At 38.1% G+C, this 26,405-nt stretch overlaps 1 protein-coding gene across 2 annotated transcripts in view; it reads right to left on the reverse strand.

The window, feature by feature from the left end:
• The window catches only part of EEPD1 (endonuclease/exonuclease/phosphatase family domain containing 1), a 48,423-nt gene that overhangs the window by 7,498 nt on the left and 14,520 nt on the right, over positions 1–26,405 (reverse strand). For both annotated transcript variants that reach the window (XM_063304043.1, XM_063304042.1), the window contains 3 exons: positions 9,050–9,101; positions 892–1,002; positions 45–179 (listed from right to left, as the gene is read on the reverse strand). In XM_063304043.1, the coding sequence (XP_063160113.1) occupies positions 45–179; positions 892–1,002; positions 9,050–9,101 (298 nt within the window). The remainder of the gene's footprint in view (positions 1–44; positions 180–891; positions 1,003–9,049; positions 9,102–26,405) is intronic.

The raw sequence follows: 26,405 nt of genomic DNA on the forward strand, positions 1-26,405 counted from the left end.
ATTCTTCCAGTTGGGAAAGGCAAGCCTTGTTTAAGCACCCTTACCTTGAAATGTGCAATGTAAGGATGAGGATGGACCTGTCTCCCATTGCCATTTGTATGTGTGCCTTCAGAGGAGGTAGCATCTTTCAGCTCTATCCCTGCAGTTGTGTCCCATAGGAAGCCAGAATATTCTACACACTGAAGGCCAAAAGAGAAAAAAATAGCTAAGTGAAACAACTCATCATTAAAAATGGCTAACCTAAGTCCTATTGATTCCAATCACCCAAGTCTACGCATCATTAAATTTGGATCCAACCAAAGTTGATGTTTTGTATAGGTTGAAGGGGTTAGTTAGAGTCTTATTTTGTTTGTATGTTACCCAGAATCTGTTGGTTGGCATGGCATATAAATACTGTAAAGAAAATAATAATAATATAAATGCAAGCATACACTTGATAAGGGCTACTGAAAAAAGAATTGAAGACAGGAGTCTTGTTTGGATTAAGAATGTATTGGTTAATCATAAAAAACAATGATTTTTTATTACAAAATGGAATTTCTATGATTCTCATTTTTTTATCAGTCTTTTGTGAATTCAGTATACATACTACCATGAGTCATTGGATTAAGATTTCAAGATCCATAATTAAATACACCAATATAGACATTTTATAGCTAAAGTGGAATTTCAAAAATCTCTGCAGCCTGAAAAAAACTTTCTGAAATCAATGACAGTCCATAGGAAAGACAGTTATGAAAAGTTACCTCAAAGGGTCAGGGGAAATGCTGTCCTGAGCTCAGACAAAAACTATAGATTTTCCAGCAGTTCAAAAAGCTTAAATAATTTCCTTGGCTAGAAAAAAGCAAAACTTAATAAAACGTCCAGAATTCTTGATTTGCACTAGAATACCTTCTCGAGGTGCCCTGAGAGCTTCTCTGAAATAATCCCCTTCCAGCATCCTCGAGGGCCCTTCCATTTGCGGATGTTTGGCAGAGTCGGCTGGTTTAACTCCATGCAAAACTGTAAAGGGTTGGGTGGGAAGAGAAAGAATTTATCATACTGGAGCATTCCTAGGTCATTCTTAAATTTCATAGGAAAAAGTAAAGGAACAACCACCTTTCCTCAGTGAAATGTTTTTAAAGAACTGCATTTTGTTAATATTATTACTCCAATATTATTCTTTGCACACCCAAGAAAAGCAGTTTATTGAAAAACTATTTAGGGCCAGTCACTTTGATGACCAAGCAGGCCAGTCATTTTCAAATCTGTGTACATAAATAGTTAATGTGAAAGCAGCACCCTTGGGCCAAAAAGAGCACATCAATTAATTGAGGTGGCAGAAAGGCTTTGGACAGTTCCCCTTCTATTCAGGAGGTCCTGAGAAAAGATACAGAGATTGGTCTCCTTGAAGAAAAGAGAAGGCTGCTATATGACAGCATGGCAAGTTGAAAATACTTTTAAACATCTGTACAAACTTCTGTACAAAGAAAACACTGTCTATTCCAACTTGTATGAGCAATGAAGATTTTTCACTTAAAAAGTTAAAAGTCTCACTCAAGTCAAGCTCAGCTCCTGTGGACTACACAAACTCATTCGAGTTGTTTTCTTGGCAACAAAATGAAAGTGGCTTGACATTGCCTTATTTCATTATTGTTGCATGTATAAGTTTTACTTCCCAGACTAATCTACTTGCTTCTTTTATAACATTCACTCTGCTTTTAGTACTTCTGAAGCATAGAAATGAGTTTTGTAAGGACCCTAACCTCAGCTGTTTGATTACTGGGAATGAAATTGAACAATTCTCTCATAACCTATGTCCAGCCTACCTTTTCACACATATGAGCTAGAAGCACGCACCTTTTCTAATTCCTTTTTTTAAAAGCAAGATGTTAGATTTCATTGTTCAACACTGTTGTGCGTTTTTCCCCATGTGTGAAATTCACAATGTGAATACTTTTAATATGGTTGGTACAAAGAAGAATTATCTCAAATCATAAAAGACTAGTATGAGCTTTCCACAAGTGGCTTTGGGCTGGAAAGCCAAGTAGGGTTGGCTCAGATTAGTACTTGGAGGACAGATCTCCATAGAATCCTAGGGCTGTAGGCTATACTTGGAAGTCAAAAAGTATCCTGAACAAAAGCAATGGCAAATCACTTCCATACTGTTACAAAGAAAACTGCATGAATGTGTCCATCAACATGCAAGGAGTTAAGCTTGACTTTAATAATGGGAAAAACATGATTCAACCAACAGTAAGCAAGTTAAAGGTTTTCACATCTAAATTAATCATATGTCAAAACCAATGCTTAAATATGGCTGGGTCCCACGAAGCTTTTTCTCTTTGGTTGCTGTAAGGCTACATATTCATCAGTAGAATTTTATTTATTTATTTGCGTATTTCTTTACCGCCCATCTTGTAACAATGACTCTGGGCAGAATTATCTTTATTTTGTTGTAGCTTTTTAAGAATGTTTCATTTCCAAACATCAAAAACCTTTCCATGCATACACAAATAATTCTAAAGACAAAGACATAAATTCAGAATATATAAAATAAAAATGAAGGCTTTTTTTAAAAAAGGAAAGAAACTAAGAAATACAATAAAACAAAAAGGGGCTGGAAGAAACAAAAGCAAGGTTATCACTTTTAGGAGAGTTTTAAATAACAAAATAAATACATTCCAAGGAAGCAAAAGTCCATCCAAAACCAATTCTACTGGGTTTTCAAAAAAGCAGTCCTATTTCACGGAACAAAACAATAAATTCTGAACCAGCCCCAACAGTTAGAAAGAACAATTGAAAGAGCCTACACCATCTCAAGTAGAGTTGTCTTCCATACATTCCACATACATTCATTCTGACATATACCTTATTTGATCCTTTTAAAGGGTTGGCAGTTAGCACATAACAGGAAATGTCTTGATCAGAGTTGCCTTAAAAGGGGATTCTCAGTCCACCAAGTGTAGTCAGTGCTAAGTATAAAGCTTTTCCCAAAGACTCCTGATGCGTTTTTGACTTTAACGCCCATCACTCCCATTATGTAAGGTGGATCTAAGACATCTGGAATATACCAGACTGGAAAAGATGTCTCTAAAGTGTATTTCTAGCACTATTTTTCTGAATGTCTTTCTAGCAGTGGAACCAAATCATATTTTATTTAGCTTGGTCACCAAGATCAGGTTTATGCTCAATCATATGTATCAACTGTCAGCTCTTTAGATTTGGATCCTACTAAACTGCTTATGGACTCATGTAAGGAGGTGGAAGCAAGTCCTATATCTTTGTCTCTCCTCTGCCTCCAGTCTCTCCCACAACAGTGTTATGCCATATACTATTCCAAGTTCATTCCCAACCATCAGAAGCCAATTTTGTGAGGACCAGATGGCTGAAAAGGGAAGAGTTAGGGAATCCCTTCTCTGGGCTGTTCATAGAAGAAATTTTGGGAATGTAATCTGATGATTATTACAGTTTATTCATCTATAATAACACATTTTATTATTATAATTTATTAATGCATGCTTTTTAGGGAGGGTCACATTTGATGCCCTTTAATTCCTCTTATTTTACACCTGTTTTTCTATGTTTATGACACAAAACCATGCTTATGTTAAGGGCATCCCATTTTTCAAAACCCACACATATATACACAACACTGGAAAGAAATATAAAGAACACATTGACGTATTATGAGCAGTAGAGCATGTAGAATCAGCACTCTGAGGAATCAAACTATCCTTGGAGTTACATCCAGTGCTATTTTGATTCAGTATCCTATCCCTATTACTGAAGTATTTTTATAACAAAAGAGCAAAAGAAATATCTTTGAGGTAAGGGAGCTCAGCTATAAATTGGCACAAGGAACATACTTATCTGAATGGTGCAGGTGCCCATAACAGCAAATCAAAATAGAAACAGAAGCGTTGAACAGTGCTTTTTTTTTTAAAAAAAAAATAATTGTCTTTCACTCCCATGCAGAACACCTGCAGTTTATTCTGGCAAGTTTCTGATCTGTACAACAAGCTATTGTTTTCTTAAGGAGACTGCTCTGCTCAAATAAAAGAGAGAGGAGGAAGGATAACATGATTGTTCCAGATTACTAAACACTTCCATTTATTGGACAGTATCAAAGAGAATCCTCCATTATGCTGATTTAAATAAGCAGCTAATTCCTAGCAGCAAGAGCGCCATGTTTCTCAAACCTTCTCTTAGCAAAATGTACACATAGCAATCTTAATAGTCCTGGACAAGCTGGTGTCCTGGGCCACCAAAAATGAATCCAACGGAAGAGAGACTTGAGGAGTAATGCTACATGGGGACAAGAAGCTACAGGCTAATACAGCGTATCTCAACCTTGGCAGCTTTAAGATGTGTGGACTTCAATTCCCAGAATTCCCCAGACACCATGCTGGCTGGGAAATTCTGGGAGTTAAAGTCCACGCATCTTAAGAATTGCCAAGGTTGAGAAATACTGGGCTAGTAGATGAAGATGTGCAATTTCCCTGGCAGTGAGATCCCCTAACACTAGAGCAAGTGACGAAGCTCCAGGGTTTCCCCCAGCTTAGACGGCCCTGGAATCTAATACCATAAATTATGTTTTAAAAATGAAGTAATTTATCTTCTTCCAAAGGCCCTGTGAGGAAACAAAGATGGCAGTGAAGGCAGTAAAGGTTTGCAGCACATGAACTTGCAGGGTTGTCGCTGTAAAGATAAAATGAAAGGTGACCCCACCACCCCCAATAAGCCACCCTAAGCTGTTTAGAGGAAAGGTGGCTAATAAAAATAATAAATTTCTAAATAAGTAACTCTTTAAAATTAAAGTATCTAGAGAAAGCTAAGATGCTTCAGTCTAAGAAGGGAATAGAAAAAATGGAAATAGAAAAAATTCCAGAGGACGGAGGAGAGACAAAAAGAAAAAAAGCAGCAATGGAGCCCGGGATCCTGGGATTCTTCCAACAACGATGTTCATGGGAGGATTCCTGCAACTATGGGGGACTGACTGAGAGAAGCAAGGGGAAGGCTATATGAACCATGTGTAGTAACATCCATGAAGGTGAGTTGGAACTATTTAAGAGATAGCTTCTGGAGCTTGCTGCTGCCTACAATTATCTACAATTATGACTGGAAAACAGAATAGTAATACAGGTAGTCCTCAGCTTATGATGGTAATTGGGACCAGAATTGTCACTGTTAAACAATGAGGTCGTAAAGCAAAATGTCACATGACTGTGTTGCTTAGCGATGGCAGTCAAGGCAGTCCTGGTTCCTGTTGTTAATGAGGACCTTACAGGTCGTTAAGAGAGGACCTCACGTGACTGTGACTTCCAACTTCCTGCCAGCTTCCCCATTGACTTTGCTTGTAGGAAGCTGGCAGGGAATGTCGAAAATCATGATCACATGACTATAGCTCACTACAATGTCATAATCATGAGGTAGGCATCAAGTATCCAGATTGTGATCATGTGACCAAGGCGATGCTGCAATGGTGGAAACTACAAGGACCCATCGTAAGTACCATTCATTCAGCACCATCATAACTTTGAATGGTCGCTGAACAAATGGTTGTAACCCAAGGACTACCTGTACATTTCAAGAAAGAAGGAGCAGGACCCATGCAGCCTGCTTTACAGGGCTGGTTTGCCATCCTCCTTCACACTTTGGATATCACCTTGTGCCACAGGCAGTGCTACTTTGCCTACAATGCTATTAAAAACTTAAACAGGAGAAACATTAACTAAATCCTCCAGCAATTTGTTAAACATTTCCCAAAACAACAGTCACAAGTTTGTAATTTATAGTGCAAGAACAGTTGATAGGAACTTGTTGTCACAAGGTTTAAATTCAAGCACTAAATTAAAAGTTGCCAACTGAAAAGTTTTGTAAGAATACAGCTTTATCGGGTCAGCTTGGTTTAATTAATTTCAATTTGCTTCAACTCTGATAAACTAGCAAATTGCACAAAGTGAAGACAGTGTGTACTAACGCAGTACATTTTGGCTGGATCGCTTAACAATTAATCTTAGCTAGACAAAATAAGCAAGCCAAATGAATTACACAAGACTGAATCTGATGTGAGCATTTGCAAAGTTTGCAAACTCTGAAGTTTCATCATGTCCTGCAGGTTTTAAAATTTCTTATGAAACAAGGAAAGAAACAGAGCAACAAGCTATCTGGATTTCTCCTCTTTCTCAAATACAAATTAGGAAGTGATTTTAGGGCTATTCCAAGATACCAAAATCAGGATTTCATCTGAATATTAAACAATAGAGGTGTCAATAAATGATTCAGTAAAGCAACATAAATTTAGCATCATTGACTCTTCCTTATAAAATGGAAGGGGTGGGAATAGTTAACATGAGTAACCATACTACTGATATGGGATTAAACAATGACTTCAGTAGTCAAGAGAATGGCAAAGACCACCAAATTAAGTTTGTAATTCTATTTGCAGAAAGGGTAACTACCTGGTGGCTGGAAGCCATGCTCAACATTTCTTGGGAGGCTGAGAGTATAGTGGTTGTATAAAGCATTCAAGGCCAAAAGACTTCTTTTCTTGGGATTTGAGAGGAAGGTTTTTTTGTGGGGGGGATTATTTTTAAAACAATAATGGGTTTATTATTTGAGTAGATTTATACTACTAGTTACGTATCTTTCCCACCTCAAAACAGCAGGAAACTATACTACTAGTTTTCAACAGCTGTGAAAGGAAGGGATTTTGAGGACTATGGTGAAAAAACATTTCAAGGGCGAGAGATTTCCATCTCTCTCCTAAGTATTTAATGACAACCATCGATCTCATGAGTGGTGAAGACCTATTATTTAAGTCTAAATATTGCACAGGAGCAGACAGTCCCAGCCTGCCTTGAATATTTATTTATTTATTATTTGTTTGTTTGTTTTCTACCCCACCTTTATTATTGTTTTGCAAATAACTCAAGGCAGCAAACATACGTAATACTCCTTCCTCCTCCTATTTTCCCCACAACAACAACTCATGCCAAGTTTAATTCTGAGGAAGCAAATTATCACTCTGTTAAAACAAGAGAGCCAGTTTGGTCTCCTCTAGTGGCTAAGGCAACAGGCTAGAAACCAGGTGACTGTGAGTTCTAGTCCCACCTTAGGCATGAAAGCCGGCTGGGTGACCTTGGGCCAGTCACTCTCTCTCAGCCCAACTCACCTCACAGGGTTTATAAAAACAATAAAGGCGGGATAGAAAATGAATGAATGGATGGATGGATGCACTGAAACCTGAGATGGAATTGAATGTCTGGGGCTGTCACTAACCTTCCTTTCTTTATGGAGAAATGCTAAAGTGAAAAGTACAAAAAGACCTAGTTACTATGACAATAAAGCCAGGGATTATATACCAGTTCCTTTTTCTCCTTTTTATTTGTGCATGCATAGGTTATGCCCATATTATGGATGTTAATAATACCTGTCATGCATACTGCATGGTACATATGTAGAAAAGTAACTGATTAAAAAACTTTCATCCACAGAGTTACTGCCACCTTTGCAGTTATGTCAGCCAAAAGCAGGAGCTCTATTTGGCAATGCAGAAGCACTCTCTTCTGCTTAACAGTCATCTCATGAGCAGTCTGCTGTGTGGTGAAAGTAATGTTGAATTAACAAAGATAACAATAGGTTTAATCATGATGTAATGCTGATCTGGCTAAGTGTATTCTGAAGCTGACTGGACTTGGAAGGAACCACTGCCAATGCATTTGCTCTCAAGACTTTAAATATTCAACTCAGTCTTCCATTCACTGCCAGACATGGAAGAAAATTTATACTGCAATAGCGAAGCAACAAAATGAAGGAATTTCACTTTGTAAAGTTTTAAGGTAAAGACCAGGTTGGGAGGGTGGTGGTGGGGTAGAAGCAAAGTTAGTGGTATGAAAAGCAGCATTTTCAAAACATTGCAAACATTGTCATTTTATGCATTTCCATATTACTCTTTGTTAGTGAATTCAAATGGTGAGTATCAACAGCAATGGAACCAAAATAGCGCCACAATGATACAAAGGAGAAGTATAATACATTATGAGGTATTGTTTAAATCTTACAGGACTTAAGATGCTTGAAGAAGTATATTTTCTTTTTTTTTTAAGCTAACATTCAGACCATTCCCAAGAAAAGCTTAGTGAAGACTGAGCATGTTCAATAACCACATTATCAGCCAGAAAAAGGAAAACAACAACAGGAAATGGAAGCAGGGAATATATTGACCTCCTAGAGATCAGGGACACGTCTTGAAAAGGAACTCTTCTACCCTGTCATAAGAAGGCCTTACAAGATTTGCTTGTAGAATCTACTGGCCCACCTTAATGTACTTGTTTTTCACAAGGCAGCAAAAACCAACAGAAATTAAGAGCTGTGAGAAAAATCTATTTTTGTACTGTGCCAACTGAAGCATACAAAGGAAATTAGAAGGGATCCAAAGAGTTAATTTGCTGAGGAATTTTTTCCCCCTGTAGAGAAAAAAGAGCTATTCTCCTTCCATCCCTTAACCTCCATCTGATGGGTTTCCTAAGCACCACAGCCTGGGTCATATTTCAAACTGCTCTGAAGTTCATCTCAGGATTCCTCGGATGTGGGTTTGTTGTATATACTGATGGACAATATTTAATGCAACTGACGGCCCTCAGAAACCTCCAAACGTTATTACCAAATTGTGATTTTTAATGTGTCATAAAAAAGAAATTATAAAATGAAGACTGGAAAGTAATTATATTATATTTAATTTTATTAAAATGTATATGTAATTAAAATGAAATCCAATTTAGTTTTTATTCTGGTTCAACTCAATTTTGGGGGAGAGGCCCTTCCAGATATGCCACTGAATGGCCAAGTGTAACCCTTGCTTCAAATCCCCATCTAATTAGATTGTGAATGCAACAAAGAAAATAGACTTTGAGCACATGATGGTACATTCCATCTGATTCCACTGACATTATGTAATATGAAGTATATCTTATATGGCATGAGTAACAGTAAATAAAAAATACTACTAACAGAAGAAAGAAGCGTTAACAGATTTGTGTTGCTCTATAGAAAGATTAAATTGTACCTTCTCCAGTGCGTCTCTGTCAATCAACTCCTGCACAGCCAAAAGCTTGATGCTAGAAAGAGAGGGGCAAAAAGGCAGAAAATATATCAATTTTCACACAAGTCATACAAACATAGCTGTGAAAGCATGAAAACATCATTTTACCACCACATTCACAACCTTTAGCTGTGGTACATATATGTCTGCATGAGCAGTCAGAAATGTGTCCTTACCTTGGCCCTGTTTTGCAAGGGGATTTACTGCAAAAGGGTTGTGTTACTTCAGGGAATATGGAAGATACTGCATTGTCTGTTCGAAGCAGATACAACTTTTATCAATTTTGTTTTTGTCTGACTGTACCAACTGCTGAAATTAAATTCAGAATGTAAGAGCCAATTTCATAAGAGGCACATTACTCAGCTTTCGGGTGATCTCATCTCCAGATGTCTTGCCTTACAATTTCCATAATCCCATTTCACATGGCCCATTTAGGAAAGCTGTTATTTTATAACTGAAATGGAGTTCCCTGAATGCTAAAATAAGAATTCTACCCTGAACTTGCCAAGTAGCCATTCAGTTGTTGACAATGGTCAACCACATGCTTTTCGAGAAGCATGGAAGCAGGAAATGATAGTACAAATAACAATCCATTATTTGTTGGGAACCTCATAACTATATTGCTTTCATATAGGTATTCTGCGTTGCAGCAAACTTTACCTATATATCCCTAATCTATCAAACTGATCATTTTTAAAAGAAAAAGAAATGTAAGCTATTGTTAATCTCCACATATTCTAATAATTCACAAATACTAATTCACAAATACATCATTATGGATGCTCTAAATCCAAAGAAACCAAGAGAAAGTACAATTTTATCTATTTGGTATAATTAAAGAAATTTACTGTGTTATCCAATAAAAAAATCAAGTTAATTTTATCAGCATTTAATCACAGCATATGCTGAGAGATATTGTAAAATGTAGCAGAAAGAGACAAAGGAACAGAAATAAGATTTATCTGTTGCTGATTTTGAATAGCTAGCTACTTTATCTTTAGCAAGATTTCTGTGCTGATCAACAGAAAACATGAGGTTCATAAAGTAGCATTATCACTAAGCAAAGATTTATAGCACTGCAGAATGAGAGATTAATTTAGCTAAATAGAGGATGGCAACCTGGCACCAGTATCTGGTGCAGACAGCAGAATTGACTGGACATCCTCAATGCTTTTTACAGAACTTATGGTGCACTGTTCTAAAAATAGGAGGTAGTTATTGCTGGCTATTCAATATATTAGACCTCTTCAAGGACTTCAAAGGTTGCCTTTTAAAAGAAAATGTTTTGTGCAATGATATAGATAGGCATAGACCATGATTATCCATTAAAAAGGCAAAACACCTTCCCAAGAAAGGTCATAGGGAACAGAAATTCTGTCACCATATTATCTAACAAACTCTGATCAAGCAGAGACATCAGCAAAGAAGCCTAATCTTTTTTCCAATAGATCAGAGCAAACCCACGTAACTACAATAAGCACATGGCCCCTGGACTGAACAGCTGGTGCAGACTGTGGCCACTTCACTCAATATGAACTAAGTTTGAAAGTAAGTCATAAAAAGATGGGTACATTCACACTTTTTATGTCACTCTGCTGCATTCTATCAAGGACAGTGTGTAGATGTGATCCTGAATCTTCCCAGCACATTATCGTTGTTTGTTTCATCCTGTTTTTTAGAAAAGCTGCAAAACTTTGTATGCAACAAAAACCTCCTACATCCATTTAATCAGATATTTAACAATGACCCTTCCTCCAACTCCACCCCAAAAGTTTTCAGCTGAAAGCAGATATATAGGCCCTAGCCTGAAAAACAAACTACTTCCAGGGAAAAGAACTCAATCAAATCCAGGAAAGCAAATACCCCAGTGGTTTGCACACTTCACAGTATATGAACTTGAACATTCCACTAAACTGTACATGGTTTGTTTGGCTTTTGATCTGCATCTGTGTGAACCCAACCAGCTTTGGTTTACTCAAATAACCATGGCTAAACAAACCCACAGCTTAGCCAAAATGTACATGACCTGGGGGATCTTCTGCAAGGAGCCCCCTAAAAGCTTTGAATGCAACTTTCAGAGAATAGCAAAAAAAAAAAAAAAAAAGGTTGTACGAAATTGTAGTTTTTAATGCAACAGCAGGGAAAAGGATTGACTACATAATTGGACACTAACATAGCTGAATATTATGTACAATTTACACTAGAATGGAACCAAACAAGATTTAATTTCTGTCTACATCCCATTTACTATTATGGGGGGGGGGGGAAGTGGCTTATAGTACACCGTTCAAAAACCTATTACGTCTCTCAGTCTGGAAGACTTGGTGGACCCCAGCTTTAAATAATAAGATAGCTGGGAAGTCAACATGCCTTTGGGGAGTGGTTCTCTGGATATACTGAGTGTGGACTCATGGTTATATTTTGGAAGAGTTCTGTGATTGGTATAAAGGCAAATACAGAAATGGAAAGTGCAGATATAATGTTTAAGGAATAAAAAGGGACAATTCGATGGATAATTTCAATCTCTTATAAAAATGAGTATCTATAATAGATTTAGGACAATATTCCAAATGTTATGGGTTTGACAGCACCAACAATATATCTAGTGGTGTGCTGCTACACATTTAAGAACCAGCTCTGTTGGCTCCACTGCTGCTGCGGCGCTGCTAGCCACAGAACTGATTGGTGCGCTACGCATTGAGGCTCACCTCTGCTGTCAACCAGCTCACAAAATTCCAGAAAATTTAACAATCAGCTCTCACGAGCTCGTCCAAGGTGTTTCTAGCACGCCACTGGATATATCATCAACTGGATTAGAAGCATTGCTTAGATTATCATATTGGTCCATCAACTAATGAAAAAAAGTTACTAGTAATATGGATGATGGATAGAAAAGCGACTGTGCAAAGACTGTAACAGCCACTATGTAGGACAGACAGGCAGAAGACTAGCAGAGTGCATCCACGAACACCAACTAGTGGTCAGAAGACAGGATGAGAACTCCTTAATCTCACAATAATCTCACATGGACACTCAACCATAGTTTCAACTGGGAAACTGAGCATTCTAAACCAAGCCAAATCCCAAAACGCCAGAGAATTCCTGGAAGCCTGGCACTCAGACAAAGCAGACATCAACAGACATCAACAACATTTGCATACCATTCAAAAGGGACAATAGAAAAGCTAAAAGACTAGCACACTCCCTTGCCAGCAGTCAACACCTAGATATGCAAAAATCAACACTAGGATTAACACCAGATGAACCATCAAACAGCACAATACACCCTAATCAAGGAACTATTAACTCAGGCAATCAACCAAGCAGCAAACAACAGCCCAATCAAAGAACTCCCAAGGACAGAACAACACCCCCACCAACACAAGCAGGGCAGGCCACTGTATATTAACAGAGAGCAAAGCCCTCTCCCTGTTTGCACTGAAGATGTTGCCTAGTCTGGCAGTGAAACGTCTGCAAGAAAACAAGGCTCAGAGAGCACCAAGGACTCCATAGAAAAGAGAACCAGTATGCTTTTGAGTTTTGCATCAACAGATGACAGAGAAATCAAAATGGTTTAAAGTTCAGCAAACGAGCATAAGAAACTCAAGGCTTCGTTTGAGTAAATATACAATAACAACTACAACATCTGGCCCTTTCGATTACTTTCACTGAGAAGGCAAACTCTGTATCTCATCCTTATCAGAAAGTGCCAGTCATATTTCAGTCTAGCAATAAAAAAAAATATGCTCACATGTTTTTCACAACTTCAGAAGGTTTTTAAGCCTGGCACTGCACTTATCACATGGAATGTATCACTGCATATAGTGCTAGATAATTTATTCAATCCATGCCTGACTGCCGAATTGGGCCACAAATAACTTTTCATCTCCTCCCACTCTTCAGGTAAATGCATTTTTAAAAAATGTTTAGTTTTTTCCCCCTTATTCTATAGGTTGCATTAAAGAACTAATAAAGTATTACTTTTCTGTTTTGTTCTAATTCATCATACCTAGAAGAAAGGAGCAATTAATAGTGACTCAAGCAATTAATTATAACACCCAAGAAAATAATGAAGCTTCAGTCCAACCCATCAGGAGATATCAGAATGGAAAACATCTGTTATACCTAATTAATACTGCACCACTTCCAACAATTTCCTCCTTCTAGAATGGGGTAACAGGACTAGCCTTAATTCTACCACCAAGTTAGTAGATACTGTAGTTGGGTTTATCCCTCATGTTCAGCCTGGTGTGTTTTACTTGGTGTTTGTTAAATAAACCAATATTGGCTGGGTTAAATCAAAATTCTAAGCAATAAACCACGATTTATAAACCTCAGTGGCTGAATTCACACAAATTACCAAGGCCCAAACAAAGAAAACACAGTATGGCATTGTACAATGCACCAATCCAGTCAATATGTATAATCACTTGCAGCTTCTCTGAACTGAATAGATTTTTTCCTAGTAAGCACATTTAGGATTGCTGTAACACGAGTTTAGGTCTGTAATCAAAATGTAGTGGTGTACTGCCAATTAGGAACTAGTTTAGGAAGACAACGTTCTACCTTCTCACTCCTCCATTTTCTGGTATGAATTCCTGTCCCTTCCATACTTGGCTTTAATCATACTTTAGCAGAAGGAAAGCTCTACTTTCCAGAGGCAAGCTCCTGATTTGCAAACTAATTTTCAGGCAGGCAGCCTGAAATGCCTTGTTTTATTTATAGTACATCCTTCTATAAAAATAAAGTTCCGGGTTTGTAACTAATTCACAATCCGTATTTGTTTGTTCTTACATTACATAATGAGGGCATTAATCCTACCTCACAGTGCTTAACATGGTTTTGTAATTATGGAAAATCCAGTGTCATTAAAATTGAAAAAAAAATTCAGGATATGCTGCAGGACTGCCTGTTTAAGTTTTTTCAACACTGAGCAGATTGAAAAGAACAGTCTCTCTGTGTCTCCTTTTTAAATTTGGTTTGGATGAATCATTTGTGTTTATTTTTAATCCCTATCTACTGGAAGAAAGACTAACATTTAAACTACAGATCTCAAAGTCATAAAAATGATACTTAGTGTATAATTTCCAAACACAGAACACGATTATTTTGCAAGTAAGTAAGATATTCTGCTTAGCACCTTTCCTTTATTTTTCTATTTCTTTCATGGGTCATACTAAGATATTTCTGAAGTACTTTTCTGCCATATAATGCACTGCTCCACTGAAAGGACCAGGTAGTCCTGAATTAAAAGGCATGGTTTGGAGGATGGGGTAGAGACCTGCAGTTCTTTTTAAAGCAATGGCCAGCAACATCCCATCACACAATGTAGTGCTGAAGATAAAATCAAGAGATTGTGGGAGGAATGCAGGAATAAGCAAGAATCGGTTTTGGACTTCATCATCTGCGCAGTTTAGTTTTGTCTGCTTGCCAAACAGTTTTAAACCCTAGAAACAATCAAATATAATTTAAAGTTGCCTGAATCTCCGCTTTTGCAGAGAATCTCAGCTAAATCTACTTAGCTTTTTCAGTGAGAAAATTTACATTGCCTGTTAATTCTTTGCAGTTACATGCTTCGTGGCCAACTCTGACCCACTTGCAAATGAGACATTCAACAATGGTTTTTCTAGGTCACTACCAGCTGGATCATCCTTTGTGCTGAGAGCTCAAGATAACAGGCAGCACATACCAGAGTTGCTTCACACACTGCAAAATTCCTTCAGTTTCCCTGAATTGTTTCTCTGTAGGACACAACAGTGTAATGGCACAGTAACAAATCTGCAGTCAAGTCATTAGGGTACAATGCATTCTAGAACTCCAGCCAACTGCTACTTACAAATGGGTCTATAGGGAGTAAAGTACAGGCGTATATAAACACAGAATGTGATGAAAAACAAAGGAAGTCTATACAACATATTCCTCTTTACTTCTCCATAGGCTTGAACCCTGTACAGGCTCATCCAGCAAACAGAGAAAATAGCAGAAAGCTTGCCTGCTTGCTTGATGTTGTCGTGGTAAGAACAGCACCAGAAAATAGGAGATAATCCCCCCCCCCCCGAGTATACAGTAAACTAGACTGGCTGCGAGTGACTTCCTCACTATGCAACATTGTGGTTGAACCATGCTGAAAGGCATTTCCTCTAAGTCAGTTCCCCAAGCCAGAGACTTTCTTAAATCATTTAAATCATTTTAGTCACTTAATGAGAGTGTTCAAAACAGCAAAGATCAACCAACCAAATCATTTTTGGCATGGTTGGCATAATATGAAGTAGCTTGCTTTGGCCATCAGCTGTTGCTCCTTTCCTTTCTTGAAGAAGTGAATAGCACTGTATTACATATCAAACCATAGATTTGACAGTAGTGACAGCTTCACCCAGGCTTTGCTCTTTCCACTATACAGTATGCCAATCTTGCTACCACACTAAAGATGAAACTTCAAGTGCTTTTGAGCTGAAGATGCAAGAAATGGCTGTAATTCTAATTCAGAGAAACATTTAAACTTTTCCCAAAAGACTTGTTGTTTTTGTTGTGTTGTTGCTTTCAAGTCAGTCCTTCTCCTGGTGATTGCATAGTCAAGTGACATTCCCTTCCTCTGGGATGCTTTTTTGACTTCCAGATCTAGAGTTGAGAATGAATGACAGGTCCAAAGTCATCCAGCTTGCTTTCATATCTATGCAGGACTAGAACCTGGGTCTTTGCACTCCTAATTCACCAGTTTAACCACTACACCACACTGGTTCTCCCTCAAACTCTACAAGGTAGGGGAAAAGTGTTTTTTAAATGCTTGTGTTTTCCTTTCTTTCAAGATTAGACTGGCATGTTCACCTTTGAGGAGCCACTTCTACATTAATGCTAGTGGATTAATTAGATTGCTCCCAGGCCAAATCCCAATTTGACAATTGTAGAGGATGACCCTGAGGTTTTAAATTTCAGTTGCACACTTGGAATGCATCAACATTACATACTCAAAACAAATAACCCACAGTCATTTCCTTCTCCCCAGGAAATTCTGGAGAGATGCATTCCCCTAGAGCAAAGAAATCTCCAACAGAGATTACCCAGCTTTGCTCCAATATAAAATATTTGGAGGAGCCCTGAAAGCTGGACATAGATAACATGCATAAAGATCTGATGTGGTATCAATCAATGGTGTCATTCATGATTCATTCAACCTTCCCTTTATTTTAATCATAGCATTTATCACTGTAATAAAGAAAAGAAAAACCTTCTGGTGACTGTTTCTAACTATCCTGATCAGATAAACTATCAAAATAAGAACTGGAGGGTATGTGGTAATTGACCCTGGACTGTTTGGTGATTTCTGGACCAAAACAATTAAAATAATTAATCTATTATGTGATGGCTGAAGTGCAACAGAAGCAGACTGAGTCAGACTGAATCATTTGACACACAGTAACCCTGGCAATTCAGCAAGTTTCTATTCCCTTAAAGGAATCAGAACCAAACAACTGCAGGAGAACATCCTAGCAACTAAAAATAACAACTGCCTGAGGTAGTCTGAGAAACAGAGGGAGTTTCCCATAGTCCTCTGAAGACAAGACAGCATCCCATCTACTTCTAAGGTCCATCCCAACTTCATTTAACCAGGCATTACTTTAAACTGTGAGTACAATCACATTAGCACTGACCTTTTCCTGTTTTCCTATTTCATTATGAATTTTCCTATTTCATTACAAAGAGGTGGGAGGTTGAAGTTTTGATGTTCCCCGCCAACCATATGTAATGTAAAATAAAAACCATTCCAAATGTAAAAAAATAATACACATATTATCCAAAGAGTTGTGGGAATACAATTCCTCCCTGGGCATAACATGCAGGAGCCTCATCCAAATTATGATCCAGAATTCCAAATGATCAGAGCAATCAAACTTTTTAAAAAAAAAATCCGGGCAATGAAACTTATCAGTAAAAATAAAACAATGGCCACACTTTTGGGTCACTACCTTTAATGGCCAAAAGCAATGGGGAAATTATAACAATGGATAATAGAATTAATGAAAGCTATTTGTAAGCTTAGAGCAAGAGTTTAAGGTAAATGTATACTTATATCTGTAGCAAAGGAAGACGGAGGTCATTCTTTTTCTTATTTTCTTTCTTTTCTTTTTCTTTACTTTTGACTTAGTTTTTTTCTACTTTGCTTTCCTATTTTACTTTTTTTCATTTCTTGTTAGCTTTTATCTTAAAATTTGAATAAAGTTTAATTAAAAAAAAGCAATGGGGAAATTGACATGGGATCCAGACAGAGGGTCAAATGAACGTTTTGCTCCCAGACCAGTCAGCACCTCAGAAAACATGGAATGTCAACATGTTTAGTGGACAGAGGGTCTACCCTAAAAAGCAAGGAGAGCAACATTCAAATATATAACCCTTCTCTCTGACACTTGATGTTGGAAGTACTGAAATCTAGGAAAGCTTTATTCCTTGAGGCTGTTAATGTAGTAATACATTACTGTGCACATGATGTTAATTAGATGACAGGTTGGGAAAACGATGCACACATGTAGCAGCCAGTAAGGTAGCAAAACATTCTTAGCACCAGGTTGTCATATGCTAACATGACTGAGTTCCTGCTTTGCATGCACAATTATCAGCCTCCCATGAAAATCATGTGCTAACATGTGATAACAATGACTAAGTGCATGCGTATATACTAACCAATAATGTTTTCATACATTATATAACTGCCCAGGAAATTCTGGAGAGACGCATTCCCCTAGGGCATGGTTATTTATGCTCATGATTATTTATGGACCTTAATCTCACTGTCTTTATCTCATTTATCATATCAGATCTTAAATCTTTGTGAAACAAAACCACGAGTTCTCCTATCAAAGCCTCGTTTCCCATCATTAGATGCTGCAGCATCCCTCAGTTTCAAGGGTAAACACTTGTTTGTAGATAAATCCACCCTCTTAGCAGAAATTATTTATTGTTAAGTCACAATTCCTGAATCTGAAACGAAATTTCCCATTAATTTAGAATTTGATTAACAGGCCAGAGAAACTCTGCAGTCTTGGAAACAAACCAATAATTGTGTTCAGTGTGGCAAATTGATCTTTTTTCCCCCCCCCTGCTAATGTTTTATGGTGCACTTTCTGAGGAGTGTCTTATAACCAGAATGAACTTTAATGAGTGAGCCTTTTGAACTCAAGTAACTCAACCACGGGCAAAAAGCCAAGCAGACATCTCAGAGGTTACTAGCATTCAGTGTAGAAGAACAACATGTTTGTTTTGTTTGAAATTTGCAAAGAATAAAAATTGCTGAGATTAGAATTCTTCAGCAGAAAAGTATCTTCAGTTACTGAATGAACTGATTCATGGTAACATTTAACTTATTTAAATACCTTTTGATAGCAAGAAGCACCTCCCAACCTATTTAATTCAGGGTAAAAACCCATATTCTATGGACTAAAATGGCTCAGTCTGGGAATAGAGGCAACAGAAGAAGAAGAGGGGTTGCCAGTGAGGGCCACCAACTTCATGCTTACAGAGTTTTTTGCCAGTTTAAGATGGGTACACAGAACTGCAGCTTAGCAGGAAGGAAAGACCCTCAGATGTGAGTAGTAAAATACCCCAGGAATATGTTGTCCAGCTGGTTTAAAAAATAAAGTACTTCCATTTTTTGTCCACTGGCCTTTCTCCATTTTTTGGTGCAGCTCTGATTTCAGAATGGCTGCCATCATTAAACACTAATTAGCTAACAAGACAATTCACTCTGCATAACAAACACTCTCTTCCAACAACCTAAGAGACGGCTTTATACATGGACTTCACCAGATGGACAACACCGAAATCAGATTGATTACATCCTTTGCAGCCAAAGGTGGCGGACATCTGTACAGTCGGTAAAAACAAGGCCTGGAGCTGACTGTAGTTCAGATCACGAACTACTTCTTGCACAATTTAGGATCAGACTAAAGAGATTAGGGAAGACCCACAGATCAGCTAGATATGAGCTCACTAATATTCCTAAGGAATATGCAGTGGAGGTGAAGAATAGATTTAAGGGACTGGACTTAGTAGATAGGGTCCCGGAAGAACTCTGGACAGAAGTTGGCAGCATTGTTCAGGAGGCGGCAACAAAATACATCCCAAAGAAAGAGAAAACCAAGAAGGCAAAATGGCTGTCTGCTGAGACACTAGAAGTAGCCCAAGAAAGAAGGAAAGCAAAAGGCAACAGTGATAGGGGGAGATATGCCCAATTAAATGCAAAATTCCAGAGGTTAGCCAGAAGAGATAAGGAATTATTTTTAAACAAGCAATGCGCGGAAGTGGAAGAAGACAATAGAATAGGAAGGACAAGAGACCTCTTCCAGAAAATTAGAAACATTGGAGGTAAATTCCAGGCAAAAATGGGTATGATCAAAAACAAAGATGGCAAGGACCTAACAGAAGAAGAAGAGATCAAGAAAAGGTGGCAAGAATATACAGAAGACCTGTATAGGAAGGATAACAATATCGGGGATAGCTTTGACGGGGTGGTCAGTGAGCTAGAGCCAGACATCCTGAAGAGTGAGGTTGAGTGGGCCTTAAGAAGCATTGCTAATAACAAGGCAACAGGAGACGACGGCATCCCAGCTGAACTATTCAAAATCTTGCAAGATGATGCTGTCAAGGTAATGCATGCTATATGCCAGCAAATTTGGAAAACACAAGAATGGCCATCAGACTGGAAAAAATCAACTTATATCCCCATACCAAAAAAGGGAAACACTAAAGAATGTTCAAACTATCGAACAGTGGCACTCATTTCACATGCCCGTAAGGTAATGCTCAAGATCCTGCAAGGTAGACTTCAGCAGTTCATGGAGCGAGAATTGCCAGATGTACAAGCTGGGTTTAGAAAAGGCAGAGGAACTAGAGACCAAATTGCCAATATCCGCTGGATAATGGAAAAAGCCAGGGAGTTTCAGAAAAACATCTATTTCTGTTTTATTGACTATTCTAAAGCCTTTGACTGTGTGGACCATAACAAATTGTGGCAAGTTCTTAGTGGTATGGGGATACCAAGTCATCTTGTATGCCTCCTGAAGAATCTGTATAACGACCAAGTAGCAACAGTAAGAACAGACCACGGAACAACAGACTGGTTTAAGATTGGGAAAGGAGTACGGCAGGGCTGTATCCTCTCACCCTACCTATTCAACTTGTACGCAGAACACATCATGCGACAAGCTGGCCTTGAGGAATCCAAGGCTGGAGTTAAAATCTCTGGAAGAAACATTAACAATCTCAGATATGCAGATGATACCACTTTGATGGCTGAAAGTGAAGAGGAACTGAGGAGCCTTATGATGAAGGTGAAAGAAGAAAGTGCAAAAGCTGGTTTGCAGCTAAACCTCAAAAAAACCAAGATTATGGCAACCAGCTTGATTGATAACTGGCAAATAGAGGGAGAAAATGTAGAAGCAGTGAAAGACTTTGTATTCCTAGGTGCGAAGATTACTGCAGATGCTGACTGCAGTCAGGAAATCAGAAGACGCTTAATCCTTGGAAGAAGAGCAATGACAAATCTCGATAAAATAGTTAAGAGCAGAGACATCACACTGACAACAAAGGTCCGCATAGTTAAAGCAATGGTGTTCCCCGTAGTAACATATGGTTGCGAGAGCTGGACCATAAGGAAGGCTGAGCGAAGGAAGATCGATGCTTTTGAACTGTGGTGTTGGAGGAAAATTCTGAGAGTGCCTTGGACTGCAAGAAGATCAAACCAGTCCATCCTCCAGGAAATAAAGCCAGACTGCTCACTTGAGGGAATGATATTAAAGGCAAAACTGAAATACTTTGGCCACATAATGAGAAGACAGGACACCCTGGAGAAGATGCTGATGCTAGGGAGAATGGAAGGCAAAAGGAAGAGGGGCCGACCAAGGGCAAGGTGGATGGATGATATTCTAGAGGTGACGGACTCGTCCCTGAGGAAGCTGGGGGTGTTGACGACCGACAGGAAGCTCTGGCGTGGGCTGGTCCATGAAGTCACGAAGAGTCGGAAGCGACTAAACGAATAAACAACAACAACAAAAGCTAACAGGAATTGAGGCATAAATTAGACAGTTAGCAAAGACACATTTCAGAAGATTATATGAGTTTTATATTTTATCAAATAGTTTTTTTTATAAAAGTAAAATAAATAAATAAAGGCATGTTGTAGAAAGAGAGCCAGTTTGCACAAAGCCAGCTGAGTGACCTTGGGCCAGTCACTCTCTCAGCCCTAGGAAGGAGGCCATGGCAAACCACTTCTGCAAATGTTGCCAAGAAAATTGCAGGGACTTTTCCAGGCAATCATCAGGAGTCAGGACTGACTCAAAGACACCAGGAAAAAAAAACCCACCCTTGTAGAAACTTAAATCACCAGGAAAAAAATAGCGCAAAGCACTAATTTCCTTGCTGCGATTTAAGAGACATCTAATGTTTAAAAGTGTGGGCTTGGTGATGGTGGATGAAGTCACACCCTGTTGGTGTCAAAATCTCAACAGGAAGAGCTGGTTTTAAGTTTAAAGTGACAGGGAACTAGTTTTTAAAAAAGACAAACAAAAGGGAAAGTGTTCTCTTCATTGATTAGAAACCTCCTGTAGTATTTAGATCAGGATTTCTAAGTTTGGAAAAGCATACTAAAAAGGACAATGACAACAACAACAAAACAGCCTCACATTGTTAGAGTCTTTAATCATGGATGCAGCCAATTCTTCCAACATCCAAAATTTCTGAATGAAATTTGGAGATGAGGGTTGTGTATAGCCAATACCTTGTCCAACCATTGACTCTTTTTCATTAACGAGTTATGTATTTAGCATTGGTGAATTATACTGTAAATATAGGGGTTATGTCACACCCTGCAAGCCTTCTAGGTTATCAGATCAAGAAAAATTTGCAAGCTGGAAATTAGGCAGAGGATATTCATATACAAAGTTAGCAAAATGTATATATCTGGACAGGCAGGTACTGTGAGCTATTAACTTTGGATTTATGCCCAAGCGGCATACTAACTTTCTCCATCAAACATGAGATTTAATTGTGACAAATACAATTAAGAACACCAGGGAGGATGAAAAAGACCAGTTCTCTTTCTTTCTCTGGTTCCTTAAGGCATTTATTTTTTGGCATTTATTTTCTACTGGAGGTAACCAAGGTAAGCAGCTACAAGAGACCTCATCTGTATCTCATTATTTATATCAGTGTTCCTTCCAAAGTATGGAAAGCAGAAAGGCTGGTGTGTCTGAACTCTGATCTATCGTTGTTCTATTGTTGTCTAAGTGTTTTAGGGAAAATTAATAACCAGACATTGTTTTTACAACAAAATGTTTTCAAAACTATCTATGAGGCCACATTCATGCAAATTTTATTAGCATGCTTTGCACCATTAGTTAAAGTTAGATGATACTAGAGGGAAAAGAGTAAAGGCTCCAGTGAAATGCCTGGAGATATAGCAAGCTATTAAAAGTCCATCTAATATTTATACATTATCAGAAATCATACAAAAACTGCTACAGGAGTTCCACTGAGACCCCTTTATCATACCTATCAAACCACCTTAGGTAAATTGGCAGAAAAGAAGCAAGGCTGAGGCAGAAAAAGGGACTGAGGAGAACAATCTCAGTGCATCTAGATTTGGATATAAAGCAACCTCTACGATGCTATGGTATCCCTGGAAACATTATATTATTACTTTACTGGGCTCTCTACGTCCTGCTCCTTTCTTTTGATTTTACCTTGATTTTTTTGTGGGGAGGGGAGTGGGAACATGGGGAATGGAGTACAGCTTGTGAGGTACAGTTTATGCCACTATTTTGCTGCATTCTTTCACATTGTACGGATGAATTGGAATCAGGCTGAATCGGGCCTAAATATACAGCTACAGACCTATAATCACTATTGCAAGGTGTTTTTGTGAGCCTTGAGAGAAAGATGAGGCATGGATGTAGCCTTTGGTTAAACTAGCAGAAAGTGGTAAAGCTAGAATACAGTTTGGTCTGGTTTTGACTTAGTGAAATGAACCACATTACTGTGGCTTATTCAACAAACTATGATTCAAAAGATCTTGGACGAGCATGATGTGGGAACCCAGCCAATTCCTATTTACCCCTATCTCTTTATATGATGGCACTGTTTGGAATTAACTGCGAAGACATGGAAGAACTCTCTATAACTGTCAGTCAGTCCAACATTGTCAAGAAATCTGGTGACAATTCCTAAAAGCAATCCCTTTTCAAAAGACAGTAGAAGAACACCATGCACAACATAGAATGAAGATAAATGAAAAGTCATTGCTACTGAATGTCTCTTTGTTATGGAAGTAATGTCAGACTATCCAACTTCCATGCAACTATATATTAAAACTGTTTTTGTTATATAAAAAAGCTTTTTCTCTTGTCCAATGTCATGTACTCCACTCTGCAGTATTGGATAGTAAATATAAAAAAGTACCATTGGCTGAAAGGCTTTGCCTCTGTGATTCCAGAAAGGTGGAAACTACAGAACATGTTCTTTTTCGTTGCCCCTTTTACAGAGACATTTGAACCAAATTCATCCTACCTCTGATTAGTAGATCTCCTGGTTGCTCAGACTCAGCCTTTGCCCAGATGCTGTTCACAGACGAACTGCCTTTTGTTATAGCACATGTGGCTAGATTTTGTGCAGCAGCACAGAAGATCCACCGAACCCTGATGGGCCAATTTTCCACTAGCTAAACACATTCTGTGTTACTGTAATTCATTTAAATTTTAGACATTATCACTTTTTTTGTAATTTTAGATGTTGTTATACTTTATATAATTTTAGTGTCTATTTTATAATTTAAATATAGACTGCACCCAAGACCTCACTCATAGATATAGGTTAGGTGGCTTTATAAATGTATTTTAAGTTTGTCTTAAATTTATTTTGTTATCTATTAAGATAGATTTATATACAGTATATTCACTGAGCACTCTGCTTATACTGGTCTATGACCATAATAAATTGAAAAACTGAAATTGAAATTGAATTGAAAAGTTTTCATTAAAGTGAATTTAAATTTTCCCATAATTGCCTTAGTTATTTTCAGATATCTGTACACTTATTGTGCTTGAGACTAATCACAAAACTAGTTTCATTTTTAGCAGAAAATATTATTTATGAAACTTGGAAAAAAGATCCATCTTTAAGCAGAGGGAGTCTTAAGAAACAGGTTCTTCTTAATATTTGGTTTGCAAACTTTACTACTGCATAATTCAGACACAAATGTTGTCTCAAGATTTATACTTCTGGTACTGTGTTATAAACAAACAAACAAACAAGCAAACAAAGTTATAATTGAATGGATGCATCCAAAGGTTCAACCATAATAGTTCAACTATTTCAGTTGTTGCTACTCTAAGTCTTCAAATGCTACATGAGTTCTTTGCTTTGCAGCCCAAACCAAGATATTCTGTACTGCCTGAAAGCCAGGAATACGTTTGTGTAGCAGATAGCTTTTAAAAATAGAATTGATTTGTAAATGCTAGAAATGGGCCAATTTGTACATTTGAAATGTGCACTGGGATAAGCATTTGCATTATGAATTCAGAAGCTAGTCAAATTACAGTCAATTATTTGCTATTTTCTCATCTTGTGAGCAAATGAAACTGCCTTACACCACAACCATTAGTCCACCTAAGTTATTACAAATCTGCTCAAACTTGGGTCTCACAGTTTTCAAATACAGATCTTTCCCAAACTTGCTTGGGAAATACTTGAATCATATGTACGCAAAGCATAACTTTAGCTACTGTCATAGAGTCATTGCTAAAAGCCATGATGACATCATAGGCATCATGATTTGCAAAATATAATTTGCTTCATTTGTGTGATTCTATGATGCCATCAACCACATGCCCCCACCCCCCAAGATTTCCCTGGCTACTAAGCTAGAGTAGTACTGGATGTATCCATGACTTAAAAACATTGATTACAAACCATGATTACAAACCATGGTATAAGGCAAATTAAAATTAATGGTAACCATCATCTGTCTTCTCTGGAAATAGCAGCAAACTATGGTTAATCAAACCAAGGAAGAGCGGCTTCAGATAATTGGGCATAATACCTTTTGTTGAGCCATTCTTCTAATACTTAGCCAACAATGACAGTGATTCTTGACTGATACAATGAACTACATTTTTGCATTTTTGTTAACACAATGCCAAAATGAGACTGGTTATACTTTGGGATATTAAAACAACAATTGCCAGTTCTGAGAATATACCATGTGATGATAGCAGAGAAGTTCCCTGGAACCCAGAGAAAAAGAAGGAAAGCCCTTGAAAAGGGAGGGAGCTGACATAGGTTTCCTACCTTGTTGCTGACAAAGCATGCTGATGTAATTTGATCATGGCAAAGATACGTGGATCCATCTAGCAAAACAGGTTAGATGCCTTGTGTTCATCTGAATGAAGCCAAGTATGTTAAATACCACTTTTTTCAATTTTTTATTTATTTAATTTATTTATTATTCAAATTTTGGTACTGCCCATCTCCCCCAAAAGAGGGACTCTTACAATAAAAGGGTGGCTTACAATAAAATTAATGCTATAACAATACGCGTTAAAATCTCATAAAAATAAAAACACATTACAAATATAAAATACAATATAAATAAATATAGAATCCAAGTGGCTATAAAATTCCAATCTGGTGGGAGGGACTCTAGGGTGCTAGCCAGCCCCAAGAATGGTTACCTGCCTTCCCGCCCCAAGCGAGATGGCAGAACCAAGTCTTCAGGGCCTTCCGGAAGGTCGGGAGTAAAGGAGCCTGCCTCACCTGCGGGGGCAAGGTGTTCCAAAGGGCGGGGGCCACTGCAGAGAAGGCCCGCTTCCTGGACCCGCCAGCTGAAATTCTCTTACAGAGAGGGTCCGTAACATGCCCTCTCTGCATGATCAGGTGGGGCGGGTTTTTACCTTCAGCTTTTCAGCTGTCTGGTAAAGCTGTCTGGAAGATCCCATAGCTACCAACATGCTACTTATGAAAATGCTTGGTCATCTCCTAGTGCATCTTTCTTCTGTATGTTCCCAGTGTACTTTTTCACACTCTACAACAGTTTTATGACAGTGCAATTGGCAGACTGCTATACAGTTGTTTCACCTTCCCAGTTTATAATTTAGGTGGTTACAGTCCCTCTCTGTCAGCTATAACTCCTGCTGCTAATGTACAGCTGCTTGTGTTTTTGTTGCAGAGAGAGAGAGAGAGAGAGAGAGATCAAACTTTTATAAATATATAAGGTAAGCAAAGCTAACTGACCTTTTTTCAGGGTTCAAAGTGGGTAATCTTTTATCTTGAGCAGCCT

Source organism: Candoia aspera, chromosome 4 (assembly GCF_035149785.1).
Source record: "Candoia aspera isolate rCanAsp1 chromosome 4, rCanAsp1.hap2, whole genome shotgun sequence".
NCBI classification, from domain to species: domain Eukaryota; kingdom Metazoa; phylum Chordata; class Lepidosauria; order Squamata; family Boidae; genus Candoia; species Candoia aspera.